We start from the raw sequence: 17,035 nt of genomic DNA, 5'->3' as shown, positions 1-17,035 counted from the left end.
ACTCCTCGATCAGGTCGTGGCGCTGGAACTTCCAGATCTGGTCCGTGTGCTCCTGCACCTGCTGGAAGGTGTAGCTGTCAGGGAGGAGAAAGCGACACCTCGAGGTCAGGGTGTTTACCCAGAACAGACCCCTCTCACCGCCCGCGTGCCCGCTGTGATGCCACAGAGAGCAGAGCCATGCCACACAGGAGGCCAGCTCCAGGCACAGAACTCAGCCCACAGACCTCACAATCCCAGGCTTCCTGGGAACCAAGGCAAGAAAAAAGGAGAAGCATGCAGACTTTCGATTTTATAAGCCTCACTGGTGAATAACATGAAGTGGGTGTTTATCAGGAGACAGACACTGTCTGGCATTGAACTCTGAGACCTGATCTGCGGATTCTGATGAGCACAAGAGCCAGACCCTCCAGGGGTGCATGTGGAAGGGGCAGGGCTGCAGGAGCCTCCTTGGTGTGTCTCAGGGTGATAGGCACAGAGCCTTCTGCAGCGGGAGCCAGCAGTGTGGGTGCCATACTTGCTGCAGGGACAGTGTCCTGCCACGAGCCCCTTGGCCTCGAGATGACAGCCCTGGCCCACACTCAGGTTCTCTCAATGTTCAGAACCCGCGTTCTGAAAGGTGGCAACCTCAGCAACTTAGCCAATGAAACAAGAAGAGAAACAGTTAGTTCCTAATAAAACCAGGAACACACGGATTTTCAGAGTCCCGGGTAGCACAGGGTCTGTCTGCAGATGCTGGGAAGGGCTCTGAGGGCCTGGGAGGCTTTCTGAATTATGGGGGCAGCATGGGGAGACTGGGCTTTCTGTGGGCCATGACAGCTTCGCAGCCGTGCTGGGCTCCTCAGCTCCACTGTCAGGGCCAGGAATTGGCCACAGAACCCCCAGAGCCAACGCAGGGGCCCACTAGGACCCCAAACACCTGCGTTTTCATTCTGCGTGGCCTCCTGGTTCCCTGGAGTTCTTTTTTATGCTGCCTCTGGTGTGAGGTCCTCAGCATTTAATTTGTTCTAACTTTAAAAGCTGCAAGAGCAAAACAGAACCCCCAAAGCCTGGGGCCCACAGCTGCTGCGGCTGATCAGAGATACGACCCCAGAGGACCACGTCCACCAGGGGCCGGATGGACAGCCACCTATTTTGTACTTCTTGTTTCAAAAGCAACAATAGCAAATAACATTCCAAAAGTTCTATGATAAGACTTCAAGACACTAGGATCTAAACAAAATCCTAGACATTTTCAAAGAGAAGAAACAGCTACTGCGTGGGTCTCCTGATGCTGCTGTAGTGAACCGCCACGGCCTTGGCAGCTTAAAGCAATCAGACTCTCCTCTCAGTCCTGGAGGTCAGGAGTCTCACTGGGCTAAAACCAAGGTTCAGCAGGGCTGTGCTCCTCTCGTAGGTCAGGAGCCTCCATGCTTTGCCTTTCCTGCCTTCCAGAGGCCACCTGCATTCCTGGGCTGGGGTTCTCCCCTCCCCCCGACGCTCACTGCCACCGTCACATTCCTTCTCTGCCTCCCTCTTCCACAGCCCCTCGTGATGAGGTCGGGCCCATGCAGCTAACCCCAGATAATTTCCCATCTCAGGATCCTCCACTTAACCCCACCCTCCCCGTCCCTTTTGCCACATAGGGCCCCATAGCCACAGGGTTCGAATGTGGACCTCCCTGGGGCTGTTATTCAAACTGCCACAGATGCCACAAACACCAGGCTCAGAGGAGGTGGACATGTGTGTGCAAATCCACAAAACCAGCAAAGCACGTGAAGACGTGCAGATGAGGAAGACCCTAATGGCACGGGAGGGCAGACACAGAGCTGTCCACAGATGGATAGGAGCTCTGGGGAAGGCACCGCAGAGCCAGCGCCGTCTGAGGCACACGGTGGGGGCAGCAGGAACACGTCTAGGGCTGGGGAACCGGCCCCAAAGAGCTAAAGAACCCAGCAACTAACAGAAATGCTCACACTTACAGATGGCAGACAGGAAAAGAAACCACCTGCTGGGATGCTGAGACTCGCTCGCAGGAGCTTTCGGAACTGGCTGAGGTCAGCTGGAACCAATGTGGCCAGCTAGAGTCTGCACAGCCGGAGTTTCCACCCCGGGGTCCCAGTAACTCCCCCAAATGTACACACGAGACCTATGAGGAGACACAACTTTCCAGAACCCCCTTTTCTTCCACCAGCCACTTACTAATCCAAGAACCCACCCCCGAACCTTCCCTAATAGAAACTGCATTAAAGCCAGCGCGGGGAGACAGACGTGAACTGCACCCCTGTCTTCTGGTGGGCTGGCCTAGAATAAAAGCTTTTCTTTTCTCAAAAACCTAGTGTCGTAGTATCGCCTTCCTGCACATCGGGCAGTGAGCCCTTTTGCTCAGTAACAGGGAGAAACAGGCAGAGCCCTTGGGGTGACGAGGGGACAGCCCTGAGCAGCAGCAGCCCCAGCACACTCCCCGGGTAGAGCAGTGAGCTCATGAATAATGCTGCTCCTGCGCAAAAGGAACGAGGCTGACACCAACATCCCTGCCCTGCGGGAGGAGGCTGCCTCCACAGCAGCACCGTGAGCAGGGCCATGTGGATCCGCAGCACCGCGGGTCCCCAGCAGCCACAAGGACAGACCCACGCCAGCTCAAGAGATGCAGCAGTGACCACAGAGAGTGGCTGTGCACACTCCAACAGGATATGAGTGACGCGCCTCTGTGCACCAGCCCATCATCCACACTGTCCACAAGACCCTGGAGACAGCGTGGCCACTGAGGCCCAGGCACGCCGCCCACCCACCCGCCTGCACGCCGGCCCCACCCAGGCGCTCACTTGAACATGGCGATGAGGAGGTTGAGCAGCAGGATGTTGGTGAAGAGCAGGTAGAGGCAGAGTAGGAGGACCGTCAGCCACTCGGGGAAGGCCGGCCTCTGCTGCGTCGCGTCGCTCTCGGGGCACTTGGGCTTGTAGGGGTCGGTGCCGTTGGGGCTGCAGTGCTCCGGGTTGAAGTTCACGCCTGGCGTTGGGAATGGGGGTGGGTGAGCCAAGAAAACAATGCAGAGTCAAGAGGAGCCTGGCAGGAGAGGGACCTCGAGGCCTCCAGTCACTGCCAGGTCCCCCGCAGGCCTGATGCTGTTCATCTGGGTGACTTCAGCTGTCACCTCTGGGCTGAAGTCCAGAAAGAGGCATCTGTCTCCAGCCAGTTGCAGGCAGGAGGCCCCGGGGGCAGAGCTGCACCCAGGCTGGCCCGTGCCTCCGCCCAGGGTGTGCCACCCACCAGGGCACTGCCAGGGTCCCAGCCAGGGCCAGCACCAGGTCCCAAGCCTGGGGAGTTCAATTTGGTGGGAAATAATTTAAAAGGAAAGGCCAGGAGCAGTGGCTAACGCCTGTAATCCCAGCACTTTGGGAGGCCAAGGCGGGCGGATCACCTGAGGTCAGGAGTTTGAGACCAGCCTGGTCAACATGGTGAAACCTTGTCTCTACTAAAAATACAAAAATTAGCCAGGCATGGTGGCGGGCGCCTATAATCCCAGCTACTCGGGAGGCTGAGGCAGGAAAATCACTTGAATCCAGGAGGGAGGTAGAGGTTGTTGCAGTGAGCCGAGATTGCGTCATTGCACTCCAGCCTGGGCAACAAGAGCAAATGTCTGTCTCAAAAATTAAAAAAAAAAAAAAAAAGAATTGAAAAGGAAAAAAATAACAACTATCCCAAAGAGAAGGGAGACGTAGAGATGTGGAAAAGGGAAGATGCTGCAGAGGCAATGCATCGACAAGTGAAACGGGTGATTGTGAAGCAAAATAGCGTCCTGCATGCATAGAAAGTAAGGGCTATTGAATATGGAACCAGCTTCTACCTTAGACAAATCTCTAAGGAAACATAGCAAGTTGTTAACAGTGGTTAACTCCGGGAGGTGAAATTATGAATAGCATTCTTTCCTTATACTTATCTTGAATTTTAAAATTGTTCAACAATGAGTTGGGTAATCAAACCTATTTTGAATGTGTTACTAATTTTCTAAGATAGAAACCCACTCTGATGGCTATAAATTCCTATATTAAAAAAGAAGAGCTGAAATTATTAACGTAACTTTCTACTGTAGCAAACTAGAAAAAGAAGAGCAAACCACCCTTTCACAATAAAAACACTCAAGAAGTTAGGAATCAAAGAGAACCTCTTTGATTGAAAGGACATTTACAAAAACCCTGCAGCTAACATCATACCCAGTGGGAAAGACTGCATGCTTTCCCCGAGACAAGCCAAAAGCAAGCAGAAGGAAGGAAAGAATGAAGATTAGAATATAAATGAGATCGAGAAAACAAAAACGATGAATGTCAACAAACCAAACTCAGTTCTTGAAAAAGAGCAACAAATAAATTACCACATTGTAGCTAGATTGATCAAGGAAAAAAAGAGAGAAGGCTCAAATTGCTAAAATCAGAAATGAAAGAGAGGATATTACTACTAATCTTACAAAAAGAAAAAGAACTCAAAGGAAATCCTAGAGAAAATTGTATGCTAAAAAATTAGATAATCTAGACGAATGGACAAATTCCTAGAAAGACACAAACTACCAAATGTGACTGGAGAAGAAATAGAAAATATAAATAGACCTATAACACATAAAAAGATTGAATTAGTAAGTTAAAAACATCACACAAAGAAAAATCCACACTCAGAGGAGTTCACTGGTGAATTCTACCAAATGTTCACGGAAGAATTAAAACCACTCTTTTACAAACTCTTCCAAAATATAAGAGGAGGAACTACTTCCTAAGCCATTTTATGAGGCCAGTATTATCCTGATGCCAAAACTAGGCAAACATATTACAAGAAAAGAAAACCACAGACTGATAACCTTCATGAATGTAGGTGCAAAAACCATCGAAAAACAGCTAGCAAAGTGAATCCAGCACCATATAAAAGGGATTATTCACCAAGACCAAGTGGGACGTGTCCCAGGAACACACAGTTGGTTTAACATTCGAAGGTCAATTGTTGGAATGCACCATATTAATAGTAAAAGGATCAAAGACCATCTGAACATTTGAATAAGTGCAGGAGAAGCAGCTGACAAAGTCTACCACTCCTTCACAATAAAAACACTCAAGAAACTAGGAATAGAAGGGAACTTCTTCAACCTGATAAAGGACATTTACAAAAGCCCCACAGCTAACATCACACTTAATGGTGAAAGACTTGTTCCCTAAGATCAGTGGACTCGTCTTAAGACCAGGAGCAAGGCAAGGATGTCCCCCATTGTCCCTTCTGTTCAACATTGTACTGGAGGTTCTAGCCAGGGCACTTAGGCAAGAAGAAGAAATAAAAGGCAACCAGTTTGGAAAGGAACAAGTGAAACTCTCTTTTTGCAGATGACATGGTCTCGTATATGACAAATCCGCTAAAAAACTATTAAAAGTAATAAAGAAGTTTAGCAAGGTTTCAGGGTTCAAGATCAATCTACAAAAGACAATGTATTTCTATATACCAGTCATTAACAATTTGAAATGAAATCAATAGGACAATTCTATTTATAATAGCTTGGACAATAATAAAATATTTAGGAATTAATTTAACAGAAGAAGCATTAAGACTTATTACTGAAAACTATAAAACATTATTGAGAGAAATTAAAGAATTAAATAAGCAAAAAGACATCCCATGTTCACAATAAAAATCACAGGTGCCCTTTTTGGAGAAATTGATGAGCTGATCCAAAAATTCTTGTGAAGCCAAGGGACCCAGAGGCCAAAGCAATCCTAGAAAAGAACAAATTAGGACTCACACTTCCGAATTTCAAAACTTACTACAAGGCTACGCTAACCAAGACAGTGCAGTCAAAACTTACTACAAGGCTACGCTCACCAAGACAGTGTGGTCAAAACTTACTACAAGGCTACGCTCACCAAGACAGTGAGGTCAAAACTTACTACAAGGCTAAGCCAACCAAGACAGTGCGATCAAAACTTACTACAGGGCTATGCTCACCAAGACAGTGCGGTTCTGGCACAAGAACAGACATCAGTGGAGTCAAACTGAGACTCTAGAAATAAGCCCTTATGTTAATGGTCCACTGATTTTCAACAAGGATGCCAAGATGCTTCACTGGGGAAAGAACAGTCTTGTCAACAAATAGTGCTGGGACAACAGGAGAGCCACAACGAAGACTGACCCTTACCGCACACCAGGCCAAACAAAAAGCGAAAGCTATAAAACACTTAGTAGAACACAGGCATAAATCACGGCAGTGGTTTTCAGTGAGGACACCAAAAGCACAATGATCAAAGAGATTGATAAGTTGAACGTCATCAAAATTTCAAAAGTTCGTGCATCAAATGACACCATAAAGAAAATAACAAGTCAGCACACAGATTGACAAAAAAAATTCAAATCATATATTTGGTAAGAGACTGGCATCCTTATGTAAAGAACTCTTACAACTCAATAACATAAAAGACAACTCAATTGAAAAATGGGCAAAGATGGCTGGGGGCAGTGGCTCACACCTGTAATCTCAGCACTTTGGGAGGCCAAGGCGGGTGGATCATGAGGTCAGCAGATCGAGACCATCCTGGCCAACATGGCGAAACCCTGTATCTACTAAAAATACAAAAATTAGCCAGGCATGGTGGCGGTGTGCCTGTAGTCCCAGCTACTCGGGAGGCTGAGGCAGGAGAATCACTTGAGCCCAGGAGGCAGAGGTTGCAGTGAGCTGAGATCACACCACTGCACTCCAGCCTGGGTGACAGAGTGAGACCCCGTCAAAAAAAAAAAAAGAAAAATGGGCAAAGGAGAGGAACAGACATTTCTTCAAAGAAGACATACAGATGACCCAGTTAGCACAGGAGGAGACGCTCAACATGGCGGGTCCTTAGAGAAATGCCAGTCAAAGCGACAAGGAGAGCCACTTCTCACCCACTGGGATGCGAGCTTTTTGTTTCTTAATGGACAATAACAAATGTTGGCAAGAAGGTAGAGAAATTGGAATCCTGGGACTGGGCAGGCAGGAATGAGGAAAGCGGCCGGTTCTTTGGAAAACAGCCCAGCATGTCCACAAAAACTTAAACATGGAGTTCCCATATGAGCCAGCCATGCATTCCTAGGTGTCTAAGAGAAATAAAAACATACCCACACAAAACCCTATAAATAACTGTTCATGCTACTTTATTCACAGCATTTGAAAAGTGGAAACGGCCCTGCGTGGTGGCTCATGCCTGTCATCCCAGCACTTCAGGAGGCCGAGGCAGGTGGATCACCTGAGGTCAGGAGTTCAAGACCAGCCTGTCCAACATGGTGAAACCCCATCTCTACAAAAAATACAAAAATTAGCCAGGTATGGTAGCAGGTGCCTGTAATCCCAGCTACTCGGGAGGCTGAGGCAGGACAATTGCTTGAACCCAGGAGGCAGAGGTTGCAGTGAGCCGAGATTGTACCACTGCACTCCAGCCTGACTCCCTCTTGGGAAAAAAAATATATATATATATTAATTAATTTAAAATTTTTTTAATTAAAAAATTAAATTTTAATTTTTTTAAAAAGGAAAAGTGGAAACAACCCATATGTCCACCAACTGATGAATGGATGAACAAAATGTGGTGTGTCCACACAGCAGGGTCCTTTTCAGCCGTAAATGGGAAGTAAATACTGATACACAGTGACGAATCTTGAAAATGTGACGTCAAGTGAAAGAAGTCGGACACCAAAGACTGTCTATTACATCATCCAGTTTCTGTGAAACACCCAGAAAAGGCAACTCACAAGTAGCTTCGTGGGTGGCTGTGGCTGAGGGGAGGGGAACAGGAGTGGCTGTGAGTATGCAGGGTCTTTTCAGGGTGATGCAACTGTTATAAAATTAGATTCTGTAAAGATACTGAAAACCACTGACAGGTGCACTTTATCCAGGTGAACTTTCTCTCAATGAAGCTGTCAAAAAAAAAAAAAAAAACCTTCTATATGAAAAGTGTTCTCTCTGGCAGGCATGGTGGCTCATGCCTGTAATCTCAGCACTTTGAGAGGCCAAGGGGGTGGATCACTTGAGCTCAAGAGTTTGATACTAGCCTGGGCTACATGGTGAAACCCCCATCTCTACAAAAAATACAAAAATTAGCTGGGTGTGTTGGCGTGCACATGTAGTCCCAGCTACTCAGGAGACAGGTGGGAGGAGGACTTGAGTGCAGGAGGTGGATGTGCCACTGCACTCCAGCCTGGGTGACAGAGCAAAACCCTGTCAAAAAATGGAAGAAGGAAGGGAGGGAGGAAGGGAGGAAGGAAGGGAGGGAGGGAGGGAGGGAGGGAGGGAGGGAGGGAGGGAGGGAGGGAGGAAGGGAGGAAGGGAGAGAGGGAGGGAGGAAGGGAGGAAGGGAGGAAGGGAGGAAGGGAGGAAGGAAGGAAGGGAGGAAGGAAGGAAGGAAGGGAGGAAGGGAGGGAGGGAGGAAGGGAGGGAGGGAGGGAGGAAGGAAGGGAGGAAGGGAGGGAGGGAGGGAGGAAGGGAGGAAGGGAGGGAGGGAGGAAGGAAGGGAGGAAGGGAGAGAGGGAGGGAGGGAGGGAGGAAGGGAGGAAGGGAGGAAGGAAGGAAGGGAGGAAGGAAGGGAGGGAGGAAGGAAGGGAGGAAGGGAGGAAGGGAGGAAAGAAGGAAGGGAGGAAGGGAGGGAGGGAGGAAGGAAGGGAGGAAGGGAGGGAGGGAGGGAGGAAAGAAGGGAGGGAGGGAGGGAGGAAGGAAGGGAGGAAAGGAGGGAGGGAGGGAGGAAGGGAGGGAGGGAGGGAGGGAGGAAGGGAGGGAGGGAAGGAGGAAGGGAGGGAGGAAGAGAGGGAGGGAGGGAGGAAGGGAGGGAGGGAGGGAGGGAGGGAGGAAGGGAGGGAGGGAAGGAGGAAGGGAAGGAGGAAGGGAGGGAGGGAGGGAGGGAGGGAGGGAGGAAGGGAGGGAGGGAAGGAGGGAGGGAGGGAGGGAGGGAGGGGGGAGAGGGGAGGGGAGGAAAGGGAAGGAGGTAGGGAAGGAGGGAGGGAGGGAGGAATGAATTCTTTCCATCAAGAGAAGAAGGAAGTTATTTCTGATTGAGGTGAGAGGGAAAGGGGAAACAGGGTGACATTCCATTTCAGGGGGCTGTCAGCTGATGCCCCAGGTGTCCTCGGCCCACTCTGACCTCTGTGTGGCACCACCCACCCCCACCCCCACCAGGCCCACCCTCCTCCCTGCCCTGGTGGAGCCCCTTCACCAGTGGGAGCCCCTTCTACTTCCTGCCACAGGAGCTGGGGAATGAATGCCCCCAGGGAGGACACCGGCCAGGTGGGAACCTCAGGACCCCCTGACGGAGCCGGCCTCACTCCCACTCAGGCTGCGGCCCCTTTCCAGCCTCTCTCCTGCTTCCCGGCATCACCACCCGAGCTCCCATGGCGCCCGGCTCCTACCGTCGATGTAGCCCGGGATCTGCCCGAAGATGGTGAGGTAGGAGTGGTAGACGGCCCCTCGGAACAGCCAGTCAACCCGGCGCTCGTTGTGGATGAGGATGGCCTGCTTGGCCACTCCGAAGGACACCACCCACACAGCCAGCAGGAAGAGGAAGAAGAAGACGTCCTTCATCTGCAGGACAGAGAGTGCATGGGCTACACTCTCCTGGCCCCTGACGCTCACTGGGCCCAGAGGCAGGCCCAGCAGCGGTGGAGACGGCACTGCCACTCACAGAACAGACACGGCATGCAGGAGGCTCCCAGGAGCAGTCCTAGGGCTGCCTCCACACCCTCGTGGACTGCCGACATCTTTGTGCTGGCACCACAAAGTGCAAGAGGGGTCAGACATAACCGTGACCCAAGGAGGAAAGCTCCTAGAGCTGAATCAGAGGTCAGGAATGAGTGGGGATCAGAGGAGAATGAGGGAAGGCTTCCTGGAAGAGGTGACATACAGGCAAAGATACGAGAAGAGCATTCTTGGGAGCCCAAGGGGCAAAGCAGGGACGGGGAACCTGCAGGTGTGTTTAAGCCCCGGTCCGAGCCACTGGCAAGGGGCGCACCCTGGGCCCACCCTGGACTGCAGGCCGCGATGGAGCCAGTGCCCCCGCTCCCTTACCATCCGCTTCACAATGATGATCTTGGGCCCCAGCGTCTTACTGATGGTAAAAATGTGCATGAGCCGGAGGCAGAACAGGATGAAGTCCAGAGAGAGGATGACGCGCCCGGGGTACAGCGTCGCTGGGATGAGCCTGGCCGCCAGGCAGAAGCACACGCACCTCAGCCACCTGCTCACAGCGGCCCCCAGAGCTGTCCCCTGCCACCCCTCCACCTGTCCTAGCCCAGGTGGGCCCTGGAGGCAAAGGGGTCTGGTGGGCCCTGCATCCCAGGTGTTCAAAGCCAGCATGAGATTGAGGAACAGAGCCTCCCACTTTTCTTCAGAAAGGTCCGGACGCCCAGCCCCACAGGGCAGCCTGGCGTGGAGGCACCTGGAGAGCCAGCAGGTAGCCAGGGCCCTATTGCCTCAGAGAAAGGGGGCCATGGCCTCGCAGAGACACGAGACCATCACAGGCAGTGCAGTGACCCCACAGTAGGGAGGCAGAGGGAGAAAGCGGCAGCCGCGTGTCTGTGGAGCTGGGACAATTCCAGAGGTTGCCATCCATGGCCCCTTGCACATGGACAATCTCAGCTCTGCCAGGAGCTCTCATGCCCCTTCTGTGCTCCCTCAACAATCCCAAGGGTAGGTGGGGCGCTGTTGCCTGGACACCCATTGGACAGATGACAATCCAGGGTTCACAGAGGAGCTGAGCCTCACCCGGTGCAGCTGGCTCCAGGCCCGGCCTGTGCTCATCCCCTGTGGGGCTGGCTGCCTCAGACAGGGGCCAGCCATCGGGGTGAGGCCACTCACCTGCAGGTCAGCCCTGCCACGAAGAGCAAGATTGCGCCGACGTCCAGCTTATTCCAGAAGTCACTGAAGTACAAGGCTGCCTTCTTCATCAGCCCGCACTCATCAGGGTCATAGAAGAGCTACTGGGAAGAGGGGCGGTGGGAAGCAGACAGGCTGTCACTCTTACTATCCTCACTGTCACTGTCACATCACTATCCACTATCATCATCACAGTCACTATCACTATCATCACTATCACTGTCACCACTATCCTCACTGTCACTATCATCACAGTCACTGTCACTATCATCACTATCACTATCCTCACTATCCTCACTGTCACTGTCACATCACTATCCACTATCATCATCACAGTTACTATCACTATCATCACTATCACTATCATCAGTATTCTCACTGTCACTGTCATATCACTATCCACTATCATCATCACAGTCACTATCACTATCACTATCACTATCACTATCATCACAGTCACTGTCACTATCATCACAGTCACTGTCACTATCATCACAGTCACTGTCACTATCACTATCACTATCATCACTATCCTCACTGTCACTATCATCACAGTCACTGTCACTATCATCACAGTCACTGTCACTATCATCACTATCCTCACTGTCACTATCATCCCAGTCACTATCACTATCATCACTATCCTCACTGTCACTGTCATCCCAGTCACTGTCACTATCATCACAGTCACTGTCACTATCACTATCACTATCATCACTATCCTCATTGTCACTATCATCACAGTCACTGTCACTATCACTGTCACTATCATCACTATCCTCACTGTCACTATCATCACAGTCACTGTCACTATCATCACAGTCACTGTCACTATCATCACTATCCTCATTGTCACTATCATCACAGTCACTGTCACTATCACTGTCACTATCATCACTATCCTCACTGTCACTATCATCACAGTCACTGTCACTATCATCACAGTCACTGTCACTATCATCACTATCCTCACTGTCACTATCATCACAGTCACTGTCACTATCATCACTATCCTCACTGTCACTATCATCACAGTCACTGTCACTATCATCACTATCCTCACTGTCACTATCATCACTATCCTCACTGTCACTATCATCCCAGTCACTATCACTATCATCACTATCCTCACTGTCACTGTCATCCCAGTCACTGTCACTATCATCACAGTCACTGTCACTATCATCACAGTCACTGTCACTATCATCACTATCCTCACTGTCACTATCATCACAGTCACTGTCACTATCATCACTATCCTCACTGTCACTATCATCACAGTCACTATCACTATCATCACTATCCTCACTGTCACTGTCATCCCAGTCACTGTCACTATCATCACAGTCACTGTCACTATCATCACTATCACTATCATCACTATCCTCACTGTCACTATCATCACAGTCACTGTCACTATCATCACAGTCACTGTCATTATCATCACTATCCTCATTGTCACTATCATCACAGTCACTGTCACTATCACTATCACTATCATCACTATCCTCATTGTCACTATCATCACAGTCACTGTCACTATCACTGTCACTATCATCACTATCCTCACTGTCACTATCATCACAGTCACTGTCACTATCATCACAGTCACTGTCACTATCATCACAGTCACTGTCACTATCATCACTATCCTCACTGTCACTATCATCACAGTCACTGTCACTATCACTATCACTATCATCACTATCCTCACTGTCACTATCATCACAGTCACTGTCACTATCATCACTATCCTCACTGTCACTATCATCACAGTCACTGTCACTATCATCACTATCCTCACTGTCACTATCATCACAGTCACTGTCACTATCATCACTATCCTCACTGTCACTATCATCACTATCCTCACTGTCACTATCATCCCAGTCACTATCACTATCATCACTATCCTCACTGTCACTGTCATCCCAGTCACTGTCACTATCATCACAGTCACTGTCACTATCACTATCACTATCATCACTATCCTCACTGTCACTATCATCACTATCCTCATTGTCACTATCATCACAGTCACTGTCACTATCACTATCACTATCATCACTATCCTCATTGTCACTATCATCACAGTCACTGTCACTATCACTATCACTATCATCACTATCCTCACTGTCACTATCATCACAGTCACTGTCACTATCACTATCACTATCATCACTATCCTCATTGTCACTATCACTATCACTATCACTATCACTATCATCACAGTCACTGTCACTATCATCACAGTCACTGTCACTATCATCACTATCCTCACTGTCACTATCATCACAGTCACTGTCACTATCACTATCACTATCATCACTATCCTCACTGTCACTATCATCACTATCCTCACTGTCACTATCATCACAGTCACTGTCACTATCATCACTATCCTCATTGTCACTATCATCACAGTCACTGTCACTATCACTATCACTATCATCACTATCCTCATTGTCACTATCATCACAGTCACTGTCACTATCACTATCACTATCATCACTATCCTCACTGTCACTATCATCACAGTCACTGTCACTATCACTATCACTATCATCACTATCCTCATTGTCACTATCACTATCACTATCACTATCACTATCATCACAGTCACTGTCACTATCATCACAGTCACTGTCACTATCATCACTATCCTCACTGTCACTATCATCACAGTCACTGTCACTATCATCACAGTCACTGTCACTATCATCACTATCCTCACTGTCACTATCATCACTATCCTCACTGTCACTATCATCACAGTCACTGTCACTATCACTGTCACTATCATCACTATCCTCACTGTCACTATCATCACAGTCACTGTCACTATCATCACTATCCTCACTGTCACTATCATCACTATCCTCACTGTCACTGTCATCCCAGTCACTGTCACTATCATCACTATCCTCACTGTCACTATCATCACAGTCACTGTCACTATCATCACTATCCTCACTGTCACTATCATCACAGTCACTGTCACTATCATCACTATCCTCACTGTCACTATCATCACAGTCACTGTCACTATCATCACTATCCTCACTGTCACTATCATCACAGTCACTGTCACTATCATCACTATCCTCACTGTCACTATCATCACAGTCACTATCACTATCATCACTATCCTCACTGTCACTATCATCACAGTCACTATCACTATCATCACTATCCTCACTGTCACTATCATCACAGTCACTGTCACTATCACTGTCACTATCATCACTATCCTCACTGTCACTATCATCACAGTCACTATCACTATCATCACTATCCTCACTGTCACTATCATCACAGTCACTGTCACTATCACTGTCACTATCATCACTATCCTCTCTGTCACTATCATCACAGTCACTATCACTATCATCACTATCCTCACTGTCACTATCATCACAGTCACTGTCACTATCATCACTATCCTCACTGTCACTATCATCACTATCCTCACTGTCACTATCATCACAGTCACTGTCACTATCATCACTATCCTCACTGTCACTATCATCACAGTCACTGTCACTATCATCACTATCCTCACTGTCACTATCATCACTATCCTCACTGTCACTATCATCACAGTCACTGTCACTATCATCACTATCCTCACTGTCACTATCATCACAGTCACTGTCACTATCATCACTATCCTGTCACTGTCATCACAGTCACTGTCATTATCATCACTATCACTATCATCACTATCCTCACTGTCACTATCATCACAGTCACTGTCACTATCACTGTCACTATCATCACTATCCTCACTGTCACTATCATCACAGTCACTGTCACTATCATCACTATCCTTACTGTCACTATCATCACAGTCACTGTCACTATCACTGTCACTATCATCACTATCCTCACTGTCACTATCATCACAGTCACTGTCACTATCATCACTATCACTATCATCACTATCACTGACGCTATCATCACAGTCACTGTCACTATCATCACTATCCTCACTGTCACTATCATCACAGTCACTGTCACTATCATCACTATCCTCACTGTCACTATCATCACTATCCTCACTGTCACTATCATCACTATCACTATCATCACTATCCTCACTGTCACTATCATCACAGTCACTGTCACTATCATCACTATCCTTACTGTCACTGTCATCACAGTCACTGTCATTATCATCACTATCACTATCATCACTATCCTCACTGTCACTATCATCACAGTCACTGTCACTATCACTGTCACTATCATCACTATCCTCACTGTCACTATCATCACAGTCACTGTCACTATCATCACTATCACTATCATCACTATCACTGACGCTATCATCACAGTCACTGTCACTATCATCACTATCACTATCATCACTATCCTCACTGTCACTATCATCACAGTCACTGTCACTATCATCACTATCCTCACTGTCACTATCATCACAGTCACTGTCACTATCATCACTATCCTTACTGTCACTGTCATCACAGTCACTGTCATTATCATCACTATCACTATCATCACTATCCTCACTGTCACTATCATCACAGTCACTGTCACTATCACTGTCACTATCATCACTATCCTCACTGTCACTATCATCACAGTCACTGTCACTATCATCACTATCCTTACTGTCACTATCATCACAGTCACTGTCACTATCACTGTCACTATCATCACTATCCTCACTGTCACTATCATCACAGTCACTGTCACTATCATCACTATCACTATCATCACTATCACTGACGCTATCATCACAGTCACTGTCACTATCATCACTATCCTCACTGTCACTATCATCACAGTCACTGTCACTATCATCACTATCCTCACTGTCACTATCATCACTATCCTCACTGTCACTATCATCACTATCACTATCATCACTATCCTCACTGTCACTATCATCACAGTCACTGTCACTATCATCACTATCCTTACTGTCACTGTCATCACAGTCACTGTCATTATCATCACTATCACTATCATCACTATCCTCACTGTCACTATCATCACAGTCACTGTCACTATCACTGTCACTATCATCACTATCCTCACTGTCACTATCATCACAGTCACTGTCACTATCATCACTATCCTTACTGTCACTATCATCACAGTCACTGTCACTATCACTGTCACTATCATCACTATCCTCACTGTCACTATTATCACAGTCACTGTCACTATCATCACTATCACTATCATCACTATCACTGACGCTATCATCACAGTCACTGTCACTATCATCACTATCACTATCATCACTATCCTCACTGTCACTATCATCACAGTCACTGTCACTATCATCACAGTCACTGTCACTATCATCACTATCCTTACTGTCACTGTCATCACAGTCACTGTCATTATCATCACTATCACTATCATCACTATCCTCACTGTCACTATCATCACAGTCACTGTCACTATCACTGTCACTATCATCACTATCCTCACTGTCACTATCATCACAGTCACTGTCACTATCATCACTATCCTCACTGTCACTATCATCACAGTCACTGTCACTATCATCACTATCCTCACTGTCACTATCATCACAGTCACTGTCACTATCATCACAGTCACTATCACTATCATCACTATCACTATCATCACAGTCACTGTCACTATCATCACTATCACTATCATCACTATCCTCACTGTCACTATCATCACAGTCACTGTCACTATCATCACTATCACTATCATCACTATCCTCACTGTCACTATCATCACAGTCACTGTCACTATCATCACAGTCACTGTCACTATCACTGTCACTATCATCACAGTCACTGTCACTATCATCACTATCCTTACTGTCACTGTCATCACAGTCACTGTCATTATCATCACAGTCACTGTCACTATCATCACAGTCACTGTCACTATCATCACTATCACTATCATCACTATCCTCACTGTCACTATCATCACAGTCACTGTCACTATCATCACAGTCACTGTCACTATCATCACTATCACTATCATCACTATCCTCACTGTCACTATCATCACAGTCACTGTCATTATCATCACTGTCACTGTCACTATCATCACAGTCACTGTCACTATCACTGTCACTATCATCACTATCCTCACTGTCACTATCATCACAGTCACTGTCATTATCATCACTGTCACTGTCACTATCATCACAGTCACTGTCACTATCACTGTCACTATCATCAC

At 47.8% G+C, this 17,035-nt stretch overlaps 1 protein-coding gene and 1 long non-coding RNA gene across 4 annotated transcripts in view; one reads left to right on the top strand and one right to left on the bottom strand.

Moving 5' to 3' along the window:
- The window catches only part of LOC129022613 (uncharacterized), a 13,505-nt gene extending 11,195 nt beyond the window's left edge, over nt 1–2,310 (top strand). Inside the window, exon 3 of the long non-coding RNA XR_008496488.2 lies at nt 1,961–2,310. This is a non-coding gene — a long non-coding RNA (uncharacterized LOC129022613). The remainder of the gene's footprint in view (nt 1–1,960) is intronic.
- Nucleotides 1–17,035, bottom strand: part of TRPM2 (transient receptor potential cation channel subfamily M member 2) — a 98,736-nt gene that overhangs the window by 27,895 nt on the left and 53,806 nt on the right. For 2 of the 3 annotated variants that reach the window (XM_054468883.2, XM_054468884.2), the window contains 5 exons: nt 10,817–10,935; nt 10,028–10,160; nt 9,373–9,544; nt 2,802–2,985; nt 1–74 (listed from right to left, as the gene is read on the bottom strand). The exon at nt 1–74 is cut by the window's left edge and continues 108 nt beyond it. In XM_054468883.2, coding sequence (XP_054324858.2) covers nt 1–74; nt 2,802–2,985; nt 9,373–9,544; nt 10,028–10,160; nt 10,817–10,935 — 682 coding nt within the window. Of the gene's footprint in view, nt 75–2,801; nt 2,986–9,372; nt 9,545–10,027; nt 10,161–10,816; nt 10,939–17,035 lie in introns of all 3 variants that reach the window. The other variant, XM_054468885.2, reaches the window with a different exon arrangement.

Source organism: Pongo pygmaeus, chromosome 22, assembly GCF_028885625.2.
Source record: "Pongo pygmaeus isolate AG05252 chromosome 22, NHGRI_mPonPyg2-v2.0_pri, whole genome shotgun sequence".
In the NCBI taxonomy this organism is placed as follows: domain Eukaryota; kingdom Metazoa; phylum Chordata; class Mammalia; order Primates; family Hominidae; genus Pongo; species Pongo pygmaeus.
Note: the sequence above shows the minus strand (reverse complement) of the source record. Positions and strands in the feature narration are given on the sequence as shown.